The 20,879-nt window shown below is 61.3% G+C and overlaps 2 protein-coding genes across 11 annotated transcripts in view; one reads left to right on the top strand and one right to left on the bottom strand.

The window, feature by feature from the left end:
- Positions 1-562: 562 nt before the first annotated feature.
- Positions 563-6,627, top strand: CTU2 (cytosolic thiouridylase subunit 2). Of its 10 annotated transcripts, none has more exons than XR_001882905.1 (13): positions 563-1,283; positions 1,490-1,549; positions 3,021-3,081; positions 3,636-3,745; positions 4,025-4,308; positions 4,587-4,722; positions 4,930-5,061; positions 5,439-5,530; positions 5,632-5,735; positions 5,818-5,985; positions 6,101-6,167; positions 6,287-6,345; positions 6,421-6,627. XR_001882905.1 is itself a non-coding variant. In XM_017859734.1 (13 exons), exons 1-13 carry the CDS (start codon positions 1,245-1,247, stop codon positions 6,488-6,490), a joined length of 1,365 nt encoding a protein of 454 aa, XP_017715223.1. In that variant the 5' UTR covers positions 563-1,244; the 3' UTR covers positions 6,491-6,627. The 10 variants fall into 10 exon arrangements, 9 of the variants coding, with proteins under 9 accessions (XP_017715223.1, XP_017715233.1, XP_017715250.1 ...); XM_017859734.1 differs by having other exon boundaries at positions 5,835-5,985; XM_017859744.1 differs by having other exon boundaries at positions 5,835-5,985; positions 6,437-6,620.
- The window catches only part of PIEZO1 (piezo type mechanosensitive ion channel component 1 (Er blood group)), a 22,736-nt gene continuing 8,445 nt past the window's right edge, over positions 6,589-20,879 (bottom strand). The window contains exons 15-43 of the mRNA XM_017859274.1: positions 18,780-19,054; positions 18,264-18,417; positions 17,940-18,183; positions 17,766-17,862; positions 17,504-17,675; positions 16,822-16,911; positions 16,643-16,746; positions 16,244-16,315; positions 15,139-15,239; positions 14,488-14,584; positions 14,360-14,413; positions 14,101-14,273; positions 13,835-13,941; positions 13,468-13,647; positions 13,058-13,316; positions 12,791-12,979; positions 12,370-12,688; positions 11,866-11,998; positions 11,635-11,782; positions 11,329-11,543; positions 11,076-11,234; positions 10,842-10,989; positions 8,343-8,531; positions 8,125-8,217; positions 7,871-8,043; positions 7,637-7,759; positions 7,474-7,553; positions 7,174-7,360; positions 6,589-7,096 (exon numbers count right to left, since the gene is read on the bottom strand). Coding sequence (XP_017714763.1) covers positions 6,847-7,096; positions 7,174-7,360; positions 7,474-7,553; positions 7,637-7,759; positions 7,871-8,043; positions 8,125-8,217; positions 8,343-8,531; positions 10,842-10,989; positions 11,076-11,234; positions 11,329-11,543; positions 11,635-11,782; positions 11,866-11,998; positions 12,370-12,688; positions 12,791-12,979; positions 13,058-13,316; positions 13,468-13,647; positions 13,835-13,941; positions 14,101-14,273; positions 14,360-14,413; positions 14,488-14,584; positions 15,139-15,239; positions 16,244-16,315; positions 16,643-16,746; positions 16,822-16,911; positions 17,504-17,675; positions 17,766-17,862; positions 17,940-18,183; positions 18,264-18,417; positions 18,780-19,054 — 4,585 coding nt within the window. The 3' untranslated portion in view covers positions 6,589-6,846. The remainder of the gene's footprint in view (positions 7,097-7,173; positions 7,361-7,473; positions 7,554-7,636; positions 7,760-7,870; positions 8,044-8,124; positions 8,218-8,342; positions 8,532-10,841; positions 10,990-11,075; positions 11,235-11,328; positions 11,544-11,634; positions 11,783-11,865; positions 11,999-12,369; positions 12,689-12,790; positions 12,980-13,057; positions 13,317-13,467; positions 13,648-13,834; positions 13,942-14,100; positions 14,274-14,359; positions 14,414-14,487; positions 14,585-15,138; positions 15,240-16,243; positions 16,316-16,642; positions 16,747-16,821; positions 16,912-17,503; positions 17,676-17,765; positions 17,863-17,939; positions 18,184-18,263; positions 18,418-18,779; positions 19,055-20,879) is intronic.

The raw sequence follows: 20,879 nt of genomic DNA, 5'->3' as shown, positions 1-20,879 counted from the left end.
AAAAAAAAAAAAAAAAAAAAAGTTTACAACTGGGCGCAGTGGCTCACACCTGTAATCTCAGCACTTTGGGAGGCCCAGGCAGGAGGATCACTTAAGGCCAGGAGTTCGAGACCAGTCTGGGCAACATGATGAGACCTTGTCTCTACAAAAAATACAGAAATTAGCCAGGCATGGTGGAATGTCCCTGTAACCTGTAGTCCTATCTACCTGGGTGGCCGAGGCAGAAGGATCACTTGAATCCAAGAGTTTGAGGTTGCAGTGAGCTATGACTGTGCCACTGCACTCCAGCCTGGGTGACAGATCAAGACCCTCTTGTTTTTTTTTTTTTTTGAGATGGAGTCTCGCTCTGTCACCCAGGCTGGAGTGCAGTGGCCGGATCTCAGCTCACTGCAAGCTCCGCCTCCCGCGTTCACGCCATTCTCTTGCCCCAGCCTCCCGAGTAGCTGGGACTACAGGCGCCCGCCACCTCGCCTGGCTAGTTTTTTGTATTTTTAGTAGAGATGGGGTTTCACCGTGTTAGCCAGGATGGTCTTGATCTCTTGACCTCGCGATCCACTCTCCTTGGCCTCCCAAAGTCTGGGATTACAGGTGTGAGCCACTGCGCCCGGCCAAGACTCTGTCTCTTAAAAATGCAGTTCCCAGGCCTGGAAGTTCTGATTCTGTGGGATTAGGGGAGGAGCCAGGCCACTCTGTGAGTGAGCCTCTCAGCCATTCCAGGCCCAGTTGAGCCCAGCACACTAAAGATGCCAGCTCTGAGGCCCAGGATACAGAGCCCTCGCTGTGGCCCGCTCCATTTCTGCGGTTCACCACAAAGAGTTGGTGGCTTTATGTGGTGGATCTTTTTTATGGGGTCTGGGTTGGCCTTGCCCTGTGCGTGCCTAAGTCCGTCCCCTCTACCAGCTGGGCTATTCTGAGCACCTGTAGGGAGGGGATGCCTGGGCTCTGGCCTCTCATTGGTTGGATGCAGCCTCCGTGGCTGTGCAGTTTGTACCTGTGGGGTTGTGGGAGGGACCAGTGAACCTCATGTACGCCGCCAGAGGGGCCCCAGCCCCGCCCCTTTCACTAGTCTCGGGGCAGAGCCTGGGTGCAAAGATGCTGCCTTTGAAGATGGAAATCGGTAAAGGACGTCGCCACCCGGCAGCGCCTCCGGACGCCGCCCACCATGCAGGTACCCGCGGCCCCTCATCCCGGGTCTGTGTTTCAGGGACTGTTTCAAGGCCTTCTACGTCCACAAGTTCAGAGCCATGCTGGGCAAGAACCGGCTCATCTTTCCAGGCGAGAAGGTAGTGTCTGGGCCCCGGGGGTCTGACTGAGCAGCCTGGCCCCTCGAGGTCCCCACTTGTCCCTCCCACAGGTAGCCTGGCCTGCTGCAGCCCGCCAGCTCCTCCCTGGCCTTTGAGGGCAGACTCGATGTCCTGGATGTCCATGAGGTGGGGTGTCTGCCCATGTTGGAGGTGCGGTGCCCTGAGTGATGTTTTTTCTCCCCTAGGTCCTCTTGGCGTGGTCTGGGGGGCCTTCGTCCAGTTCCATGGTCTGGCAAGTCCTTGAGGTGCGTGTTCACCACCCCCTGGGCCCGGGCTGCTGGGCTGAGCTTCGGGCTGGGGCCCTCCCTTCTCAGCCTGCTGAGGGGCTCTTGGTTGGGGCTAGAGAGCAGCCACCCCATGGCCTGGACACCTGGAAGGTTCTCAGATGTGTTTACAGCAGGGGCACAAATCAGAAGCTGTGTCCAGAGTGCGTGTGTGCAGCCCACTTGACTTTTTTTTTTTTTTTGAGGCAGTGTCTCGCTCTGTCACCCAGGCTGGAGTGCAGTGGCGCGATCTCGGCTCACTGCAAGCTCTGCCTCCCGGGTTCACTCCATTCTCCTGCCTCAGCCTCCCAAGTAGCTGGGACTACAGGCGCCCACCACAACGCCCGGCTAATTTTTTGTATTTTTAGTAGAGATGGGGTTTCACCATGTTAGCCAGGATGGTCTCGATCTCCTGACCTCATGATCCGCCCGTCTCGGCCTCCCAAAATGCTGGGATTGCAGGTGTGAGCCACCGCGCCCGGCCTAGCCCACTTGACTTCTATCCATTTGCTCAACCGGCATAGAAACGCAGTCAGTGGAAAGCGGCATCTTGGCTCAGCCTTGTGTGACCAGAGGGAAGATCAGGAAGGGAGCAGGGGGGTTGCCAGGAGAAGCAAAGGGAGCAGCATTTGAGGTGGAGGGGACGGCAGGTGCAGGGAGGCAGAGGTGGGCTCAGGCTGCACACAGGGCTCAGCTGGGGGTGGTGGGGCTGTGCGTGTGGCGCGTCAAGGGGCAGCTTGGGCAGCTCAGGAAGCCCGAGGCGGGTCGGGCTTCTCAGGAGGGCACAGGAGTGGGATGTGCTTGGTTTCTCTGCACTCCCAGTGAGAGGTGCAGACCGGAGGAGGCTGTTTTATGGGGCGGGTGGCTGAGAGGGGAGCGGTTGGCTCTGCTGGGGTGAGAGGTGGGTGTTGGTCTGAGGATGGGCGCACTGCACGGCGCTGCTGAAATCAGTTTTCTGTTTTCTGAGGTCCGCTGAACCTGCCAGGAGGGTGTTAAAAGGGAGCTGGCCCAGCCCTCTGTGTAACAGTGCTGCTGCCCTTCCTGTACCCGGCGGCGCCCCTGCGTCTCACAGGCTGTTGCTTTCTGCTCGTGAGAGCGAGTGCTTCCTTAGTGATCAGAAGTGTGTGGGATGGTGACTCAGTGGCCCTGTAACCCCAGCCCCCTCTCCTGGGGTGTTGTTGGGACATCCAGGACCAGCTGGTGGGGGGCGTGTTTTACCGGGGGGGTGAAGACCCCCAGGCTACTCTTTAAAACAAGTCAGGTGTACAGTCTTTGCCTATTAGACCTGCCTGGCACCTGAGTCCGAATGGCTTATGTCCACTAAACGCAATGGCAGGGGAAGGCCACTTCACCTTCCAGGACGGCATTAAATCCAGATGAAGAGTGTTCTGAGCTGGAAAAGTGTTCTGTGGCTTATGGCTGGGGGCTGAGTCCCTGCCGCTTCTCTCTCCAGGGCCTGAGCCAAGATTCTGCCAAAAGACTGCGCTTTGTGCCGGGGGTCATCTTTGTTGATGGTATGTGGGGTCATTGCTCCTGCTAATCCCTGGCCGCTTGGGGTATGCCTTGCGGACGCTCCCTCTGGTGTGGACCCTCCCTGTGGTAGGACGTGTCGAGCTGCTGGTGCGGCCCCTGCACTGAGGCCCTGGTGGGTACATTTCCCTGAAGGAGGCAGTAGATGTGTCCATCGTTAGGTGTCACCACTGTTCCTGGAGTCTGAGAACATCTTTAGAAAGTTGGGGGGTGGGAGCAGGAGCGGCGGCTGCCCAGCCCCTATCATGGAGTCTGGGGACAGAGAAGGGGAGTTAAATGCTGGTGGTGAGGGGGGTCCAAGGGCCGACTCCCGACCCTTGCTCCTGCAGAACGAGCTCCTGGGTGTTCCCTGTAGCGCTGAGGTCAGCCATAAGGGAGAACCCCCTGCCCAAAGGAAGATGGCCGACACCCCACAACTCTGCCAGGAAGCACTGCCGTGCAGAGCAAGGCCTTTAGGGGTTTCCGCAGGGGGAGGTGGCCCCGTGCCCTGCCCTGCCTGGCTCTGTGAGCCCTGACTCTTTCTGCCTGCGTTTTTCAGAGGGAGCAGCCTTTGGCAAGAGTCTAGAGGAGAGATCAAAGACCCTGGCCGAAGTGAAACCCATTCTGCAAGCAACTGGGTTACCATGGCATGTGGTGGCCTTAGAGGAGGTGGGAGGGCTGTCCCTGGAAAGGGGTCCTGGAGGTGACCTCCGGGGGGCACCTGCCCATGTCCCGGGCCTCCCTGCCCTCTCCCTTGTCCACCTGCCCGTGTGCCAGCCTCATTGCCCTCTCCCACATCCTGGAAGGTGGGGCTGTCTGTGGGGGGCACCTGCCCATGTCTCTGGCCTCCCTGCCCTCTCCTTTGTCCCAGAAGGTGGGGCTGTTGGTGGGGGGTGGGGGGCACCTGCCCGTGTCCCAGCCTCACTGCCCTCTCCCGCATCCTGGAAGGTGTTCAGCCTGCCCCCGTCGGTGCTTCGGTGTTCTGCCCAGGAGCCAGCGGGATCCGAGGGGGCCTACAAGGCGGCTGTGGACAGCTTCCTCCAGCAGCAGCATGTGCTGGGGGCCGGGGGTGGTCCTGGCCCGACTCAAGGGAAGGAACAGCCACCCCAACCCCGACTGGACCCCCAGAGCCTGGCAAGACCTCCTGCCGCTGCCCAGACCGAGGCTCTTTCCCAGCTGTTCTGCTCGGTGAGGACACTGACGGCCAAGGAGGAGCTTCTGCAGACACTGCGGTGAGGTCCTGAGAGCCCCCCTTCCCTGGGCCCTATATCCCCCAGGCCCCTAAGAGCACCCCTTTCCCGGGTCCTGACCCCCCCAGATCCCTGAGAGCCCCCCTTCCCCGGGTCCTGGCTCCCCAGACCCCTGAGAGTCCCCCTTCCCTGGGCCCTATACCTCCTCCCAGGCCCCTAAGAGCACCCCTTTCCCGGGTCTTGACCCCCTCCCCGACCCCTGAGAGCCCCCCTTCCCCAGCTCCTGGCCCCCCAGGCCCCTGAGATGCTCTGTGCTTTAGGACCCACCTGATCCTGCACATGGCCCGAGCCCACGGCTACTCTAAGGTCATGACTGGGGACAGCTGCACACGCCTGGCCATCAAGCTCATGACCAACCTGGCGCTGGGTCGAGGGGCCTTCCTGGCCTGGGACACGGTAGGCAGGGACCTGGGTGTTCAGGAGGCCTATCCCCACCTTCACCCCTTCGACCACCTTCACTGGAGAGTAGCCTCTCGTGTCTCAATCCTGCGGCCTCTCGGATGGTTGTGGGATGGAGGTCTGTGACCTCCCCCACCTGGCAGGGGAGGAGGGGCGAGCACATTCGGGCCTTGACCTCGACCACACAGCCCCGGCCTCCCCCAGGGCTTCTCAGATGAGCGGCACGGGGACGTGGTGGTGGTGCGGCCCATGCGGGACCACACCCTGAAGGAGGTCGCTTTCTACAACCGCCTGTTCTCCGTCCCTTCTGTTTTCACACCAGCCGTCGACACCAAGGTGGGCCATGTGGACAGAGCAGCTTCTCACCACTGACACCAGGGTGGGCCATGTGGGCTGGGCAGCCTCTCACAGGCTCGGGTCACCTTCAGTGACTCCTGTCGGGTCACCAGCATACCTTCAGTGAACCTCCTGCTGTACCCCAGCAGTGCGCATCCTCTCACCGCTCCTGGGCCTGAGGTGTGGGTTGACGGGAGGACGCCACAGTGGGTGCAGCTGCTGAAGCCGGTTCTCTGCTGCCGTGAGCCGTCACCAGCAAAGCTAGATCCATGTGGGCCAGCAGTGTGGAACCCACGGCACCTGCCCTGGGGACTGTCTGCCCCAGCCTGGGGCTGGCCTCTGGGCGTTCCCATACGCCCCACTCTGATTGTCTCTAGGCCCCTGAAAAGGCCAGCATCCACCGGCTGATGGAGGCCTTCATCCTCAGGCTGCAGACCCAGTTCCCCTCCACTGTCAGCACTGTGTACAGGTGTGTGCGGGTGCTGAGCTCACCGCTCGTGCTCAGGCCAGGGCTTAGGGTGGAGCCGCAGCCCGTGTGATTCACCTGCTCCTCCCACACCCTGGCCACAGGACAAGTGAGAAGCTGGTGAAGGCCCCCAGGGACGGCCCTGCTGCCAGCGACTCCAGCCCCTGCTGCCTCCTCTGCATGTGCGCCCTGGATGTTGATGCGGCTGGTCTGTGTATCATGCTCTTGGGGTGATGGGGGAGGGAGCTAGGGAGTGGGCGTGGGGACTCACCAGCCCCAGGCTCCCTCAGCCCCTTTCTACTTGCAGATAGTGCCACGGCTTTTGGGGCTCAGACCTCCTCACGTCTCTCCCAGATGCAGTCACCCACCCCCCTGACTGAGACCCGGACACCCCTGGGGCCCTGCTGTTCTCCAGGGGTGGGCCGGGTCCAGGGCTGTGGCCAGGGGGCCTGCAGGAGGTGAGTCCCTATCCCTGCACCCATAGCTGCATAGGGGGAAGGGGACCTGCCCTTACGCCACACTGCACAGCACTGAGGTGCCAAGGTGGGCACACAGCCAGCTCTGCTCCCGCAGGGAGGACCCCCAAGCCTGCATCGAGGAGCAGCTGTGCTACAGCTGCCGCGTGAACATGAAGGACTTGGTGAGTGCGTGCCCACCTGCCCCGGGCCAGGCTTGGGGACGTGGGAAGGCCGTCCCCTCATGGGTGGCTCGAGGGTGCTGGCGGGTTTCGTGGCCCCTCGACACCGGCCTCTGTTGCAGCCCTCACTGGACCTCCTGCCGCCGTACATGCTGGCCGAGGCCCAGCTCCGCACACAGAGGTATTGGGGCCCCCACCACTGTGGCAAATGGGGCAGGCACCTCGGGGCTGGTGCCCACTACAGCTTTCTCTCTAGGGCCTGGGTCTTGCAGGAGATCCAGGACTGTCTGATTGAGGACAGTGACGATGAGGCAGGCCAGAGCTGAGCCTGAGGAGGTGCTTGACGAGACAGCAGGCGGTGGCCGCCTGGTGCAGGGCCCACCACACTGGAGCTGGAAGGCAAGGACGGGGGACTGGCTTCTGATTGTCCATTTGTATAAATAAAACATTTTTAATTAAAAAACTCTACAGTACACGTAGGGGGGTGGCAGCGCCACACAGGCCGTGGGGATGCAGTGTCCTCCTCTGACAGCAGCATCAGGGCTCAGGCAGGCCGGGAGGATGCATCACAGCTGGTGGCCTTGGACGGGGCAGCGGCTCCCCCGGCCTGAGGAGTGCCTCACCCTGTGGCCACGCTGCCCAGCAGGCCGGCTCCTTCCCTCTCGGGCGCCAGCAGCAGCTCCTACTCCTTCTCACGAGTCCACTTGATCATAGTCTCCGGTGAGCGGTAGAGGAAGATGAGCTTGGCGTACAACTCCTCCTCCAGCTCCAGCTCACGAGTCTCCCGCACCAGGAAGATGTCCTGGCAGAGCTTGAGGATACGGTCCACGCACGGCAGCTCCTCGAACATAATGGAATGCGAGATCTCGCTGAAGAATCCACGCACAAACTTGCCAATGACCAGCACGATGGAGACATACAGCCCCATGATCCTGCAGGGGAAGCTGGTGAGTCCTGGGGCCGCCCGGAGCCCCCTGAGCTGCGGGGTGCCCCCCAGCCACTCACTCACCCGTAGCCAGCCAGGAAGCCGAGGCTCGGTGGGCTGACCTTGTCGCTGAAGATGACCATGGGCAGCAGGTTGCAGTCGGTCCGGCACTCCTGCAGCTCGATGACCCACCACTCAAGGAAGCCGGTGGCCCCCGCACCCTGCTCCCTCCGCAGCTGGATGCGCACGCCGAGGTAGTCGGCCTCCTCGTCTGGGGTGGAGCAAGGAGACGGTTGGGGCCGCAGCCACCCCTCTCTGGCCTCCCCCAGCCCCGGCGCCCATCACCCCTCTCTGGCCTCCCCCAGCCCTGGTGCCCGCACTCACTGGGCTGCAGCTGCTTCACAGGGTTGGCTTCGGGCCCGTTGGGGGCACGGATGTACTTGGGGAAGAGATTGGGGATGACCCTGCAGGGAGGTGCTGGCAGGTCAGGCCTGGCTCAGCCAACCTGGCCCAGCCCTCCTGCCCAGCGCCCAGGCCCTTCACTCACACAGACTGGTCCGAGGTGCCCTCGAGCAGGCGGGCCAGCTGCCGCCGTGCAGTGCTGTTGGGGGCCAGGGCCAGCATGTGCTTCTCGTTGGCGTACTCCACAGTGCCTCCCTTGGCCAGGTCCCTGGGGGTGGGAACACAGCGTGACCCACTGTGGTGGGGCCACTCCCCCAGGCCCTGCCCCAAGTCCAGGCCCTGCCGCAAGTCCAGGCCCTGCCCCAGGTCCAGGCCGCACCTCTGGAAGTTCCAGGTGAAGCGCAGGGTGATGTCAGCCGTGCCATTGTAGAGCTCCCGCTTCATCTGGGCGCGGCTGGGCGGGCTGATGCGCCACAGGGCCCCAGAGCTGCCCTCAATCTGCGCCGTGACGATATCCTCAGGGCTGTACTGGCTGATGAACTGCATGGCCAGCTGGGTACAGGTGACACCCTCAGTGACGGCGGCCACATCCCCCGCCCCCCACCAGGCTGTCACAGGGCAGAGGCCACTTACCGGGTGGGGGTCAAACTGCCGGGACAGCTCCTCATAGGCCTGGGCCGTGAAGGGGATGATGGATGGCTGCTGGGCGCTCATGGTGAACAGTGGCTAGGGGCAGGTACGGGGACACGGGGCCGTGAAGATGAGTGTGGAGGAGCCGCTGGGGGTGGCACGCCACCCCGGCCAGAACCCCCAGGGGATGGGAATGGATAGGTAGGCCCACACATGCTCACCTCATAGCCGCCCAGCTTGAGGGTGACGGTGACATCGATGGGCTGGTTGACGACCCCAACCACGGAACGCACCAGCGACATGAAGAGTAGTGGGAACCAGATGATGGCGATGAGGAAGAGGATGATGAGGCCACCCATGCCATACTTGACGATCTTCTTCTTCTTCTGCCCTTTGGGCTGCGGGTATTTCTGGAGGGGAACAACACAGGTTGAATGACCGCATTCTCCAGCTCACCCAGCAGCCCACAAAAGCCCCAGCCTGACCTCGGCATGGCACAGCTGTAGTAATGGCGGGCAGACGCAGGCCAGTGGAGTAGAACTAAGAGTCCAGTTGGAACCCAGGGGCCAATGATCTTAGACAAGGGAGCTGTGACCGTTCAGTGGGAACGGACAACCTTTTCAACACAGTGCGGGCACTGCCCCAGGCAGGAGAATGAAACACAGCTCCTGCCTCATACCATGTGCCAACATTTACCTCAAAGTGGATCAAAGAGCTAAACTTCAGAGCTAAAACTATAGAACTTTTAGAAGAAAACGGGCAAATCTTCATGAACCTGGATTTGGCAAAGGAAACAAAGTAAACCAGATATTACCAAAATAAATACTCTGTGCTTCCAAAGACGCCATCAAGAAAATTTAAGAGACAATCCATAGAATTGAAGAAATTTTCTGCAAATTATATCTGATAAGGGTCTAGCAACCAGAGAATATAGAGAATTTTTCCAACTCAGTCATTTCTAGCCAATGTATCTACAGAAAAAAATAAAAACCCAACTGCTGGGCGCAGCGGCTCACGCCTGTCATCCCAGGACTTTGAGGTTAGGAGTTCGAGACCAACCTGGCCAAAATTACAAAAACTAGCCAGGTGTCGTGCACACCTGTAGTCCCAGCTACTCAGGAGGCTGAGGTGGGAGATTTGCTTGAACCTGGGAGGCGGAGGCTGCAGTGAGCCAAGATCATGCCACTTCACTTCAGCCTGGGCAACAGAGCGAGATCCTATCTCGAAAGCCCTGGAGAAAGGATTTTAATAGACATTTCCCCAGAGAAGATACACGAATGGCCCAGCACATGAAAAGAAGCTCAACATAGGTCAACAGGGAAGTGAAAAAAGCCCACAGCAAGCCACCTGTTCAGCAGGAATGGCCAGAACAAAAAAGACATAGTAACAGGTTGTTGAGGATGTGGAGAAACTGGAACCTCGTGTTGCTGGTGGGCACCTAAGATGGTGGAGCTGCTGTGGAAAACCAGCAGCTCCTCACGATGGAAGCCACCACCAGCCCTTCTAGCCCTGGTGTGCAGCCACAGAACCGGGGGCACAGGCACACAGATGTGTACCCTGGCGTGCCTGGCAGCATTGTGGGCAACAGTCCATCAGTCCATCAACAGGTGAACATGTTGTGGTCCATCCATGCCATGGAATATCATTTGCCCATAAAAAGGAAGGCCGTACTGCCACGTGGGTGGACCTCGAAGACACCATGCTGAGTGAGGAAAGCTGGTCACAAAAGGACAAATTCTATCTGAGCCTGTTTTCATGAACTATCCACTGTAGGCAAATCCATAGAACTAGGACCTAGACAAGGGGTTACTGGGGCCAGGGGAGGGGGAAATGGAGTGACAGCCAATGGGCACTGGGTTTTTTCTTGTTACTTTTTTAGAGATGGTCTCACTCTGTTGCCCAAGCTGGAGTGCAGTGGTGTGATCAGGCTTAATGCAGCCTTGACCTCCTGGCCTCAAGCCATCCTCCCACCTCAGCCTCCAGAGTAGCTGGGAGCACAAGTGTGCACCATCACGCCCAGCTAATGTTTGTTTTATTGTAGAAGAGATCTTGCTATGTTGCCCAGGCTGGTCTTAAACTCCTAGCCTCAACTGATCCTATCCCTCCTTTGGCTTCCCAAAGCGCTGGGACCATAGGCGTGAGCTGCCATTGCCGGCTAATTTTTTTTATTTTTACATTTGCTGAGGTGGGGTCCCACTGTGTGGCCCAGGCGGATCTTGAACTCCTGGCCTCCTCGATCTCTTACAGTGTTGGGATGACAGGTGTGAGCCACTGTATCCGGCCCAGGGTTTGTTTCTCAAGTGGTGAAAATGCTCTAAAATTGATGATAGTGGCAGATGCTCAACTGTGAATCTTCTAAAAACCCCTAGCATTGTACTATTTAAATGGGTGAGTGGTCTGATGCATGAATTCTCTCTCAACAAAGCCATTAAACAAGAACGCAGGGAACAGTGTCCATCCGGTCCTCCTTGCATCAGGCCCTGCTTTGCTGCCAGCCTGCCTGGAACAGGACCAAGTCTGCTACCCACTTCTGCCCCTGGCATTCGCAGCTGCCAAGATCACTGGCCTCGTGATCAGCCAGTGGGTGGGCTCACCTCATGTCCCCATGGGCTGCAAGCCCCGGGAGGGCCACCAGCACCACAGGTTCTCGTGGCAGCAGTGCCTCTGTCTTAGGGAGAGGACACATCCCTTGTCCAGGCCCCCGCCCTGGGCCCAGGCACCTTTTCTGTCTCTCGGCTGCATTTGATGATGAAGATGTTGGCATAGATGTCCTCCACGCACATCCAGCTGGACAGGGACAGCGTGGTGTCCGTCCACACCCAGTCCATCACTGCCCGCAGCTCCACCAGGAACGGCACCAGCCGGAACCTGCCCACAGCCAGGGTTCCCATCAGGTGGGCTCCCTCCTGCCCGGGCTGTGACCCCCACCCCAGCGGACCTGCACTCACGCTCACCCCTGGAAGAGGAAGAGGTTGAGGTGATTGTACTTCTTGGTGAGGAAGTTGCCAAGGATGCGGGTAGGGTAGCCGCAGCGGATCTGGTAGGCAGACAGGGCGAAGTAGATGCATTTCACAAAGTACCACAGCTGGGCCACCGCGTTCTGGCTGAACATCCTGGGGTGGGATGGCCAGGTCAAGGACCCCATCAGAAACGGAGCCCTGCAGGGCCCCGCCCCCAGACACCGAGCACCCCTGCGTGCGGGCCCACCTCTCGGTGACCGCAGGCAGGATGAAGAACATCCATAGGTGGATGGCCAGCACCAGCGCCACCTGGAAGGCCAGCTTGCCCAGCACGGTCTTGCGCAGGTAGAGGGCACGGTCGACCACCATGGTACTGAACTGGATCAGCAGCATGACCAGGAAGGCCTCGGGTACCTGGTCGTCTGATAGGGAGGACGTGATGTCCGTGGCCGCCGAGTGTTTCTGTGGCCGGGAGAGCACAGGTCAGGGGGAGCCAGGCCCTGGGGATGTGGGTGGCTGCTGAGCTCTGCGTGCACTGGGGTGTCTGGCTTACCCCAAAGGCCCAGAAGCCAAAAATGATGATGATGAAGTCGACGACGTCAGCCAGGAACATGAGGGCGTAGACATCAGTGGCTGCGCGGTACTTGGTGTGCAGGATGTCATGGAAGAAGCGCTGTAGTGGCCGGTATGTGCCCTGGGCCCTGTGGAAGGGGATGTTCAGCCTGGTGCCAGTACCCGTCTCCCCACCCCCACTACCCAGCTGCCCCCAGCCACCACCACTCACAGGGACAGGCAGAAGCCCTGCAGCCGCCGCCCAGCCGCCCTCACTCTTCTTCCAGTGCGGCTTGGCCTCTTCTCTCTCCCCGCGGGGGCCTCTTTCTCTTCCTTCCCCTCTTCTTCCTCCCTGTCCTCAGCTTCTGTAGGGGAAAAGCTGACTTCTGCCTGGGGCCCCTGGGGACTGGGTCTGGCTCCCGACCACCCTAAGAGGCTGGCATTCACCCCATCTGACAGACAAGCAGACTGAACACAGGAAGCGCCTAGCGTCACTGGCAAGGAGACAGCTGGGGCTGTGTCCTCTGTCTGGGGCAACCGTGAGGGACCAGCCCAGGCCAACAGTCACCCTGCATGTGGCGGGCAGAGCCAGGAGCTGTGGCTCCGAAGCGCCTTCCTGGGATCCAGGTGGGCCCTGCACTGGGCTTGGCCGTCTCATCTGAAAAGGACCCTCACTGCAGTAGCCCCACTCAAGAGAACTGGGTAGGCAGGAGGTTGTGGGACGGGGCGCTTATACCGATGGCTTCCGGTCCTCTCCGTGCTGGGCCCTCCTTCCTCCTCCTCCTAAAACGTAGACTGATGCGCCTCGTGTCACGGGGCCTGAGCTCCGCTTGGGGTTCTGGGGTCCCATCCGTCGGTACGACCCTCGCTTCCACGTGAACATGGTCCTCGGTGGTGGCCTCGGGCACTCCTGGCTCCTCCTGGAGTCCTGTGCCTGCCTTGGCCTGGGGTTCCAGCAGGGCCCCTGGCCCCTCCTCAGCCCCCTGCTCCTTCCTGCCGCTCTGGTCATGCTCCTTGGATGGCGAGTCCTCCTCGTGGTCCCAGAGGCCGTAGGACTGTGGGGTGGGAGGCTGTGGTGAGGGGGCCTTGCCTCCCGGCAGAGGGCGCACGTGCCCAGAAGGCCTGCCCAGCCCCGCACTGGCAGGGCTCGCACTCACCAGCAGCTGGGAGCGGTGGAAGAAGAGGGCCATGAGCTGCACCAGGTCGTACTTGATGTAACCGTCAGTCTTCTCCAGGCCCAGGATGCGGGGCGGGAAGTAGGGCTTGTTCTCGTAGCGTCGCAGCACCACGTGGCTGTTCCAGGGGAAGAATCCAAACTGGAACAGGTACTTGACGACCACTGAGACCTGCGGGGGAGGGGGCTCAGCACGGGAGGGGCTCAGCGCAGCGGGCCAGGCGCCCCCTCCCCCGTGGCCTCGGCCCACCTCGGTGAAGACGATGGCCGTCATCCAGAAGCGCTTGCTGGGCCGCGGGATGGACAGCATGGCCCACAGGAAGACGAGCACGGGCAGCACCAGCGAGCCAGCAGAGGCCGTGACCATGTGGTTGAGGATGATGATGAAGTAGCAGAGCAGCTCTGAGTGGGCGGCCACACACTGGTACACGGCCTGCAGCAGCCGCAGCGCCCGGCCCTGCCCCTCCGCAAACAGCTGTGCCTCCTCCAGCTCTGGGATGCGCAAGCGCCTGCAGGGAGACCCGCGAGTTGGGGGGAGCCCCGGACTGCCCGGAGGCACAACGGCCCGACCTGCTGCCGGTCACAGACGGGCTCCTGTCCCCGTTCGGCGGCTCCCCGAGGGCCATGGTTAGGCTGGAGTTGTGCGCGTCCTGCCCCCACCTGTCCAGCAGCAGCTCGCTGGCCGTCCGCATCCGTCCCTGGTGCAGAGAGGCGCCAGCCTCACGCTCCCCGGGGTCGGTGACTGCCTCCTCACTGCCACTGCGCGTGTGGTAGCCGGTGCTCAGGGGGCTGCCCGTGTCGTCCGTCATGCTGCTGAGTGGCTCCTCCGCGCCCAGCCCACTGGGGAGGGAAGCCGGGTCACAGAGAATCCTGCTCTATGGCCTGACCCCAGGCTGCAGGGAGGGTCAGCGTGGAAAGTGCCCACGGTCCTTTGGTGGTCAAGGGAATGGTGAGGGTCGGGGATGGCTGGACACTGCCCACCCTCCAGGGGCAGCAGCTGCGGTTCAGGGATCACGCCAGCACCTACCTGGACACTGTGCTTGGTGCGTCGGGGGCCTCGGTGGGGCCTGGCAGCGTGGCCTCGGCCTCGCTTGTGTACAGCTGATCCAATATGCCCCGGTGCACTTCGCCACCCTGCAGGGCACAGGAGGGAGCTCAGGGCTGCCTGGTATGTGTCCCAGCTCTGGTCCCCACACAGGGTTTCGTGTAGAGTGGGCATGGGACTAGGCTGCTAAACAGGCAGGGGCGTGGTCAGGCAGAGCAGGGAAGAGCGTGGTGCCTGGGCGGGCTCACCTGCAGGAGCTCCTGCGTGAGGACGTAGCGCTCTGCCCGCAGCACGTCACTCATGGTGCTGTGGTGCCGGGTGAACTCCTGCAGCCAGCGCGTCAGCCCGTCCACCAGCGCCTGCCCCAGCACCCACAGGAACTGCGCCGTGCTCAGCACCCTCTGTACCATGTGGCTCCGGCCTGCGGGAGGGCAGGAGGGGGCGCTGGACGGGCAGCCTGGGGGGCCAAGAGAGACCTCCCACTCCCCAGCCCCAGGGCCCACGCACCTGCCACTGCCTCCTCGGGGCCCTCTGCCGGCTCCACCTCCTGGCTGGGGCCACCTAGGCACAGGATGCTGGTCAGTGACTGGGAGTCCTGCAGCTTCCCCTCAGAGTCGCCACGACCCCCAGCTCACCTGTGGGTAGCTGTCCTGCATGCTCCTGCCTTGCCTGCTCCTGCTGCTGCCGCCTCAGCACCGTCTGGGCGTTGGTCACCCACGCCTGGTACGCCATCTGTGGGCCAGCCCCCTGGGTTAGGACCCGGCCTTCCAAGCCATCGGACCCAGGAGGGAAGAGGAGGAATAGCCAGGGTTGGGCAAGCCTGGCCCCAGATCCAGATCCCTGCTCTGTGTCTACCAGGGACCTCCGTGTCCCTGAGCCCCTCCCAGATGCGGACCTTGAGGGGCTGTGGGTGAGGACCCCCACGCATGCAGCCCACCCAACTCCTGGTCTAGCACCGAGAGCCAGGGGCCCAAGGACAGACCCAGGACAGCCAGGCAGCCAGCACAAAGGTGTCAGGCCCATCTCACAGGTCAGGCCACAGGCAGCCACCAGACCCTGGGTGTTCAGAGCCAAGACCGTGGGGCAGCAGGCTACACATGTCCCATGTCCCTGTAGCCTGGTTTCCCATGGGACTTGGGAGGCCTGGATGGGGCTGGGTGAGCTCACTGGAGGTGGAGGAGCTGGGCTTCCAGGCCTTGGGGGCATCTGGCACCCCCTATGCTGCCCTGGCCGAGGGCCACAAGCTCTGTAGTTGCAGTGGGGCAGTCAGGGCTCTCCCACCTCACCTGGAAGGCACTCTGGGCCGATGGCCTAGGGTCTTCAGGGGCAGCCTCCTCCTCTTCCTCGCTGTCAGACTCAAACAGGAAGTAGTCCCCGGAGTGGATGACTGTGGGCAGGCAATGCTGAGAGCCAGCCTTCCATGCAGGGAGACCCACAGCCAGACCCTCTCCGCCTGCATGGGCCAAGGCCCGAGAGCCACCCTTCCCATGTGGAGCAGCTGGGAGCGGTGCAGGCACAGGACACAGGCCAGCGCGGTGGGACAAGACAGAGGCAGGCAGGGCAGCTGAGGAACAGAGCCAGTGCAGGCTGGGGTGCTCAGTGGGCTGACTGCAGAGGACGTGGGAAAACCCAGGAGAGTTAGAAAAACAGACCAGGCATGGTGGCTGACACCTGTCATCCCAGCACTGTGGGAGACTGAGGCGGGCGGATCACCTGAGGTCAGAGATTCGAGACCAGCCTGGCCAATGTGGTGAAACCCTATCTCTACTAAAAATACAAAAATTAGCCGGGCATGGTGGAGGGCACCTGTAAACCCAGCTACTTGGGAGGCTGAGGCAGGAGAATCCTTTAAACCTGGGAGGCGGGGGTTGCAGAGAGCTGAGGTCACGCCATTGCATTGCAGCCTGGGCAACAGGGCAAGACTCCATTTCAAAAAAAAAAAAAACACTGGTTTGGAGTGGGGCGCATGCTTGTAGTCTCAGCTACTTGAGAGCCTGAGGCAGGAGAATCACTTGAACCCAGGAGGTGGAGGTTGCAGTGAGCCGAGATCACACCATTGCACTCCAGCCTGGGTGACAGAGTGAGAGTCCGTCTCAAAAAGAAACAGAAAACGTAGAACGATGCAGTGCTGCTGGGACCGACCAGGTGAAACTGCCGCTCAGCTTCTGTGGCATCGGAGTGAGCTCTGAGACGCCCCCGTTGGAAGGGCTGGGGCATCACCCAGGGGTCTGCAGCCAGTGAGGCACCCCCCGACCCAGGAGGCCTGAGCGCGTCCTGATGCTCAGGGCCTGGGGGTCAGGGGAAGGAGGGGAAGACAGCAGCCTAGGCAGAGGACAGGTAAGGGCACAGAGGGCCTGAGAGGGTGGCCACAGGCGGGCTGATTGGGGGTACCTGTGGCGTGGTCCAGCCAGGGCCGCCACCACTGCCTCCGTGGCGGGGAGGAGCCCCCTGGACTGTCGGGCCCTGTGGAGGGGTGGGGTGAGCGTGAGGGAGCAGTCAAGGCACCAGGAGGGGTCGGGGCTGTGAGTGTCTTGGGGACAAGATGATTGGAGACAGACACGGAGACCCACAGTGATGGGGGCCGTGTGAGGCCACGGGGCTCAGAGCCCATGTGCGTGGACGGACAGTCACGGGGCGGCCATGGGGCCTGCCAGACAGGGTTATCACGCGGACAGGACAGGTGGGCTGGGAGCCTTGTGGGACATCACACGGGCACAGACAAGGCACACACCAGCAGGCACAGACATGCTGGACAGGGGGCCTTGGATGCTAGACTCCAGCTGCACTTACCTGGCTCCGGGCCTGGGTCCTTGGGGCCCAGGGTGTCCTGGGGGCGACCGCGGTCTGCCCGGCCCTGCCTGTGCTTCTCCTGCTTGGCACGGATACGCTCCATCCTGTGGGGGGGAAAGGCCGGGTACGCTGAGCACCAGGTGGAGGAGCCAGGGAGTCCCCGCCCTAGAGGTACCTACTGTCTTTTCAGCTGGGCCAGGGACTTCTCCTCTGTCCTGCGGTGGAAGTCGATGCTCTTGAGGTTGGCAGCGTTGTAGAGGGCAAAGCCCCTGTCGGGAGGCAGGGATGGGGTGTGAGCACCAGGCACTCAGCCCCAGCAGCATGGGCAGCCGCCGCTCCCCGCTCAGCCCGGGATGGCTCAGCCGGCTCCTCTCTGCCCATGCTGGGCGAGAGGCACCCACAAGGGAGGCATCTACTGCCCCCACCCTCTGTGCTGTCTGCAGTGAGGACAAGCCCTTCTGCCGTACAGATGCAGGGGTGTCTGGTGGCACCCACCCAGCTGGAGCTGCAGGGAAGCAGGCAAAGCTGGCCCCAAGCCCGAGCCCCTCCCTGGGGCATTCGTGATACCACCCAGGGGCCCTCCCGCCACTGGGACACGTAGCCCTTAGCAGGCAAGTCGGCCGGGGGTGAGACACCAGCTACCGTCGGAACTGCAGCCCGTGGTCTCTGACAGACCCAGCACTGGGGCAGGGTGTGATGTGCCGGGGTCTGCTGTCCTTCATGCTCTAGATGACATGCCCATGTCACAGAAGGGTGGAGCCTGTTCTCCACCGGCTGGGGCCTGAGACAGCGAGGTCCCTCCCATTGCCTCCTCCCAGCCCCAAGACGGGAGCTCTGGGCTGTGTCTGGGCCAGAGCTTGCCTGGAGGCCAGCAGGGCGGTGGCCTGGAGATCGGCCCTGACGTGCAGGTAGTAATAGCTGAGGAAGACACGGCGCTGCAGCAGCAGGAAGAAGAAGCAGATGCTGTCCCAGATGATGCCGGCCTCCTCCACGGGCAGCAGGCAGTCCTGGTCTCTGCCCATCATCTCCTTGGCTGCAAGGCAGGCGCCAGCAAGGGTCAGGCTCAGGCCCAGGGGCAGGGGGCTTCCCCACACCCTCCCCAGCCGCCATCCTCGCCACTCACGGTCATAGTAGCCCTTGACGGTGCACACAAGGCTGAAGAGCTGGATGACCCAGCAGAAGCCGGTCTGCATCTGCTCCACGAAGACGCAGGCCAGGAGCTGGGAGAAAGCAGGGTCAGCAGGCTCAGCAGGGCCCCAAGGCAGGGCAGGCAGGTGGGGCCGGGGGCTGGGCTCACCGACAGCATGTTCTTGGAGATGATGACAGTGACGTTGTACAGAATGAGGCAGTCCCATAGCACGAGGCGGGCCCGCGTGTCCCTCTGCAGCAGGGCGGTGCCGAAGAGCAGCAGGTAGAAGCAGGCCAGCAAGTAGCCCAGCCCGAAGATGCTGATTCGGGTGGCCCCCGTGACAAACACCACCACCAGTACCAGCCAGAACAGGTACCGGAAGACGGCCACCTTCAGCATGTCGAGGTAGGACCTGCCAGGCCGGAGTGTCACGGCGGGCGCCCCGGCCACCCCTCCCAGAGGACTCCCCATGGAGGGTGGTGTGGGACCCACCTGCAGTGGATAAAGTTGGGCACAGGGTTGGGCTCCCCCCGCAGCGGCTCCAGGCGGTCGGTGTTGACGCCAGCCATGCACTGCCACTCCTCCGTGCGCTCAGCTGAGAACACTTGCCACTGCTGGGAGGCGCACAGCAGCAGGAGGAAGTCGCCTGCAGGACGCAGTAGCCGCTGCTGTGCTGCTTGGGGACCCACACGAGGTGGGCATGGTGCATACAGCCCGCCTCCCGCCCCAGGCCTGTCGGCGTGCAGCCACTGGGAGCGGGGACACATCTGCCTGCGGGAGTGGGCGGGTGCTACTGAGGGAGCCCTGGCGCGGGGGCGTCCGTACAAGGGCTGCCGTACACACATGCTGAGGTCTATGTGTGTGCGTGTGAGGTCAGGGCCTGCAGACTGCCATATGCCTGACTGCATGTCTGCCCTTGCAAGCCTGTGTGCACACTTGTGAGCAGATTGTGGGGTGTGAACATGCTCTGAGGGTCCTCTGGAGGCAGGGGTGGTGGGGGGCACTCACTGATGAGGTTGGTGGAGTTGGGGGAGCGGAAGAAATCAGGCAGGTACAGCCACTTGATGAGTGCGGAGTTCATGGGGACAGCCCGGCTCCAGCGCCACGGGTAATCTGGTGGTGGGAGTGTCATGTTAGGAAGGGCCTGGCCTGCCTGGGGCCTGAGATATCCCATCCGCACCTGCTGACCAGCGGCTTCAGAGCCTGAGACTTGATCACCAACAGGATCCATGGGAATCACCTCACGTACACCTGGTGTCTTGAGAACTGACAGCTCTAGTGTCCTGTGTGTTCACACACACACATTCCTTTTTTTTTTTTTGAGACGGAGTCTCACGCTGTCACCCGGGCTGGAGTGTAGTGGCCGGATCTCAGCTCACTGCAAGCTCCACCTCCCAGGTTTATGCCATTCTCCTGCCTCAGCCTCCCGTGTAGCTGGGACTACAGGCGCCCGCCACCTTGCCCAGCTAGTTTTTTGTATTTTTTAGTAGAGACGGGGTTTCACCGTGTTAGCCAGGATGGTCTCAATCTCCTGACCTCGTGATCCGCCCGTCTCGGCCTCCCAAAGTGCTGGGATTACAGGTTTGAGCCACCGTGCCCGGCCACACATACACATTCCTTCAACTATGCACCAAGCCCCCGGGGGCAAAGCAACCAAGCGGGAGGCCGGAGAGCACGGGGATGGGGGCTGCTGGGCCTCCCTGGGTTGTGGCTCACACGGCTTCATAGTCCATGATACGACAGTGCGTGTGATATGACAGCTCTGAAAACAGCCAGAAGCCGCATGCAGTGCAGACACCTGCAGCAGCCACAACAGGGAACGCTGCTCAGCACGTGGGACCGGGATCCACGGGACAGCCTAGACAGACCTCAGTGTGCTCTGCCAAGTGAAAGTCAGACCCAGCAGCACCCGCTGTGAGTCCTGCTGACGTGGCGTCCTGACGGGACCACGTGCCAGGGATGGGAGGCGCCTGCGGGGGGAGGGAGCCATGGCTTTGCCGGCCCCTGGCCACACTTCCTAGGAGGCGGGGAGGGGGTGGATGTGACTCCACACATACGCAAAACCCACACACCGTCTGCCGCAGAGGGAACCTCACGATACGAAAACAAAGTTGCCTCGATGTCAGAGAACCCGGGTTCTCTAACGCAGGTGTTTTACAGGAAAGATGTGGAGCTCAGAGCTGAACCTGGGAAGCAGATGAGGCAGCAATCCCTGGGAGCAGAAAACAGGACAGGGCCGTGTGGGGCGGCTCAAGCCTGTAATCCCAGCACTTTGGGAGGCAGAGGTGGGCAGATCACCTGAGGTCAGGAGTTTGAGACCAACCTGGCCAACATGGTGAAACCCCGTCTCTACTAAAAATACAAAAATTAGCCGGGCGTGGTGGCGGGCGCCTGTAATCCCAGCTACTCAGGAGGGAGGCTGAGGCAGGAGAATCGCTTGAACCCGGGAGGTGGAGGTTGCAGTGAGCAGAGATGGCAGCACTGCAGTCCAGCCTGGGCGACAGAGTAGGACTCCGTCTTGAAAAAAAAAAAGAAAAAGGAAAAAGAAAACAAGATGGGCTTGCAAAGGGTGGGGCAGGTGGAGAAGGCCCGGAGCTCCCAGGGCCTGAAGCTGGGACCACACAAGACTAAACAGTGCTGGTCCCACAGCCAGTCCCAGAGATGACGACCAACATCGGTGTCCACACAGACACAAATACCTGAGTAAAGAAATCAGCAGAGGACAAAGGACAGCTTTTCCTTACGGAAGATGCCAATTAACATACGTAGAAGAGTTGAGGAAACAGGAAACCGCCATTAGGAAACAGGGCCGAGCGTGGCGGCTCACACCTGTAACCCCAGCACTTTGGGAGGTTGAGGGGAGTGGATCACCTGAGATCAGGAGTTCAAGACCAGCCTGGCCAACATGATGAAACCCTGTCTCTACTAAAAAAATACAAAAATTAGCTGGGCATAGTGGTGCCTGCCTGTAATCCCAGCTACTTGGGAGGCTGAGGCAGAGAACTGCTTGAACCAGGGAGGCAGAGGCTGCCGCTGCGCTCCAGCCTGGGTGATGAAGCAAGATTCCATCTTTTAAAAAAAAAAAAAACAGGCCGGGCGCGGTGGCTC

The sequence above is a fragment of the Rhinopithecus bieti genome, unplaced genomic scaffold (genome assembly GCF_001698545.2).
Source record: "Rhinopithecus bieti isolate Rb0 unplaced genomic scaffold, ASM169854v2 scaffold_1618, whole genome shotgun sequence".
Lineage (NCBI taxonomy): Eukaryota > Metazoa > Chordata > Mammalia > Primates > Cercopithecidae > Rhinopithecus > Rhinopithecus bieti.
This window is presented reverse-complemented; position numbering and strand designations above follow the sequence as displayed.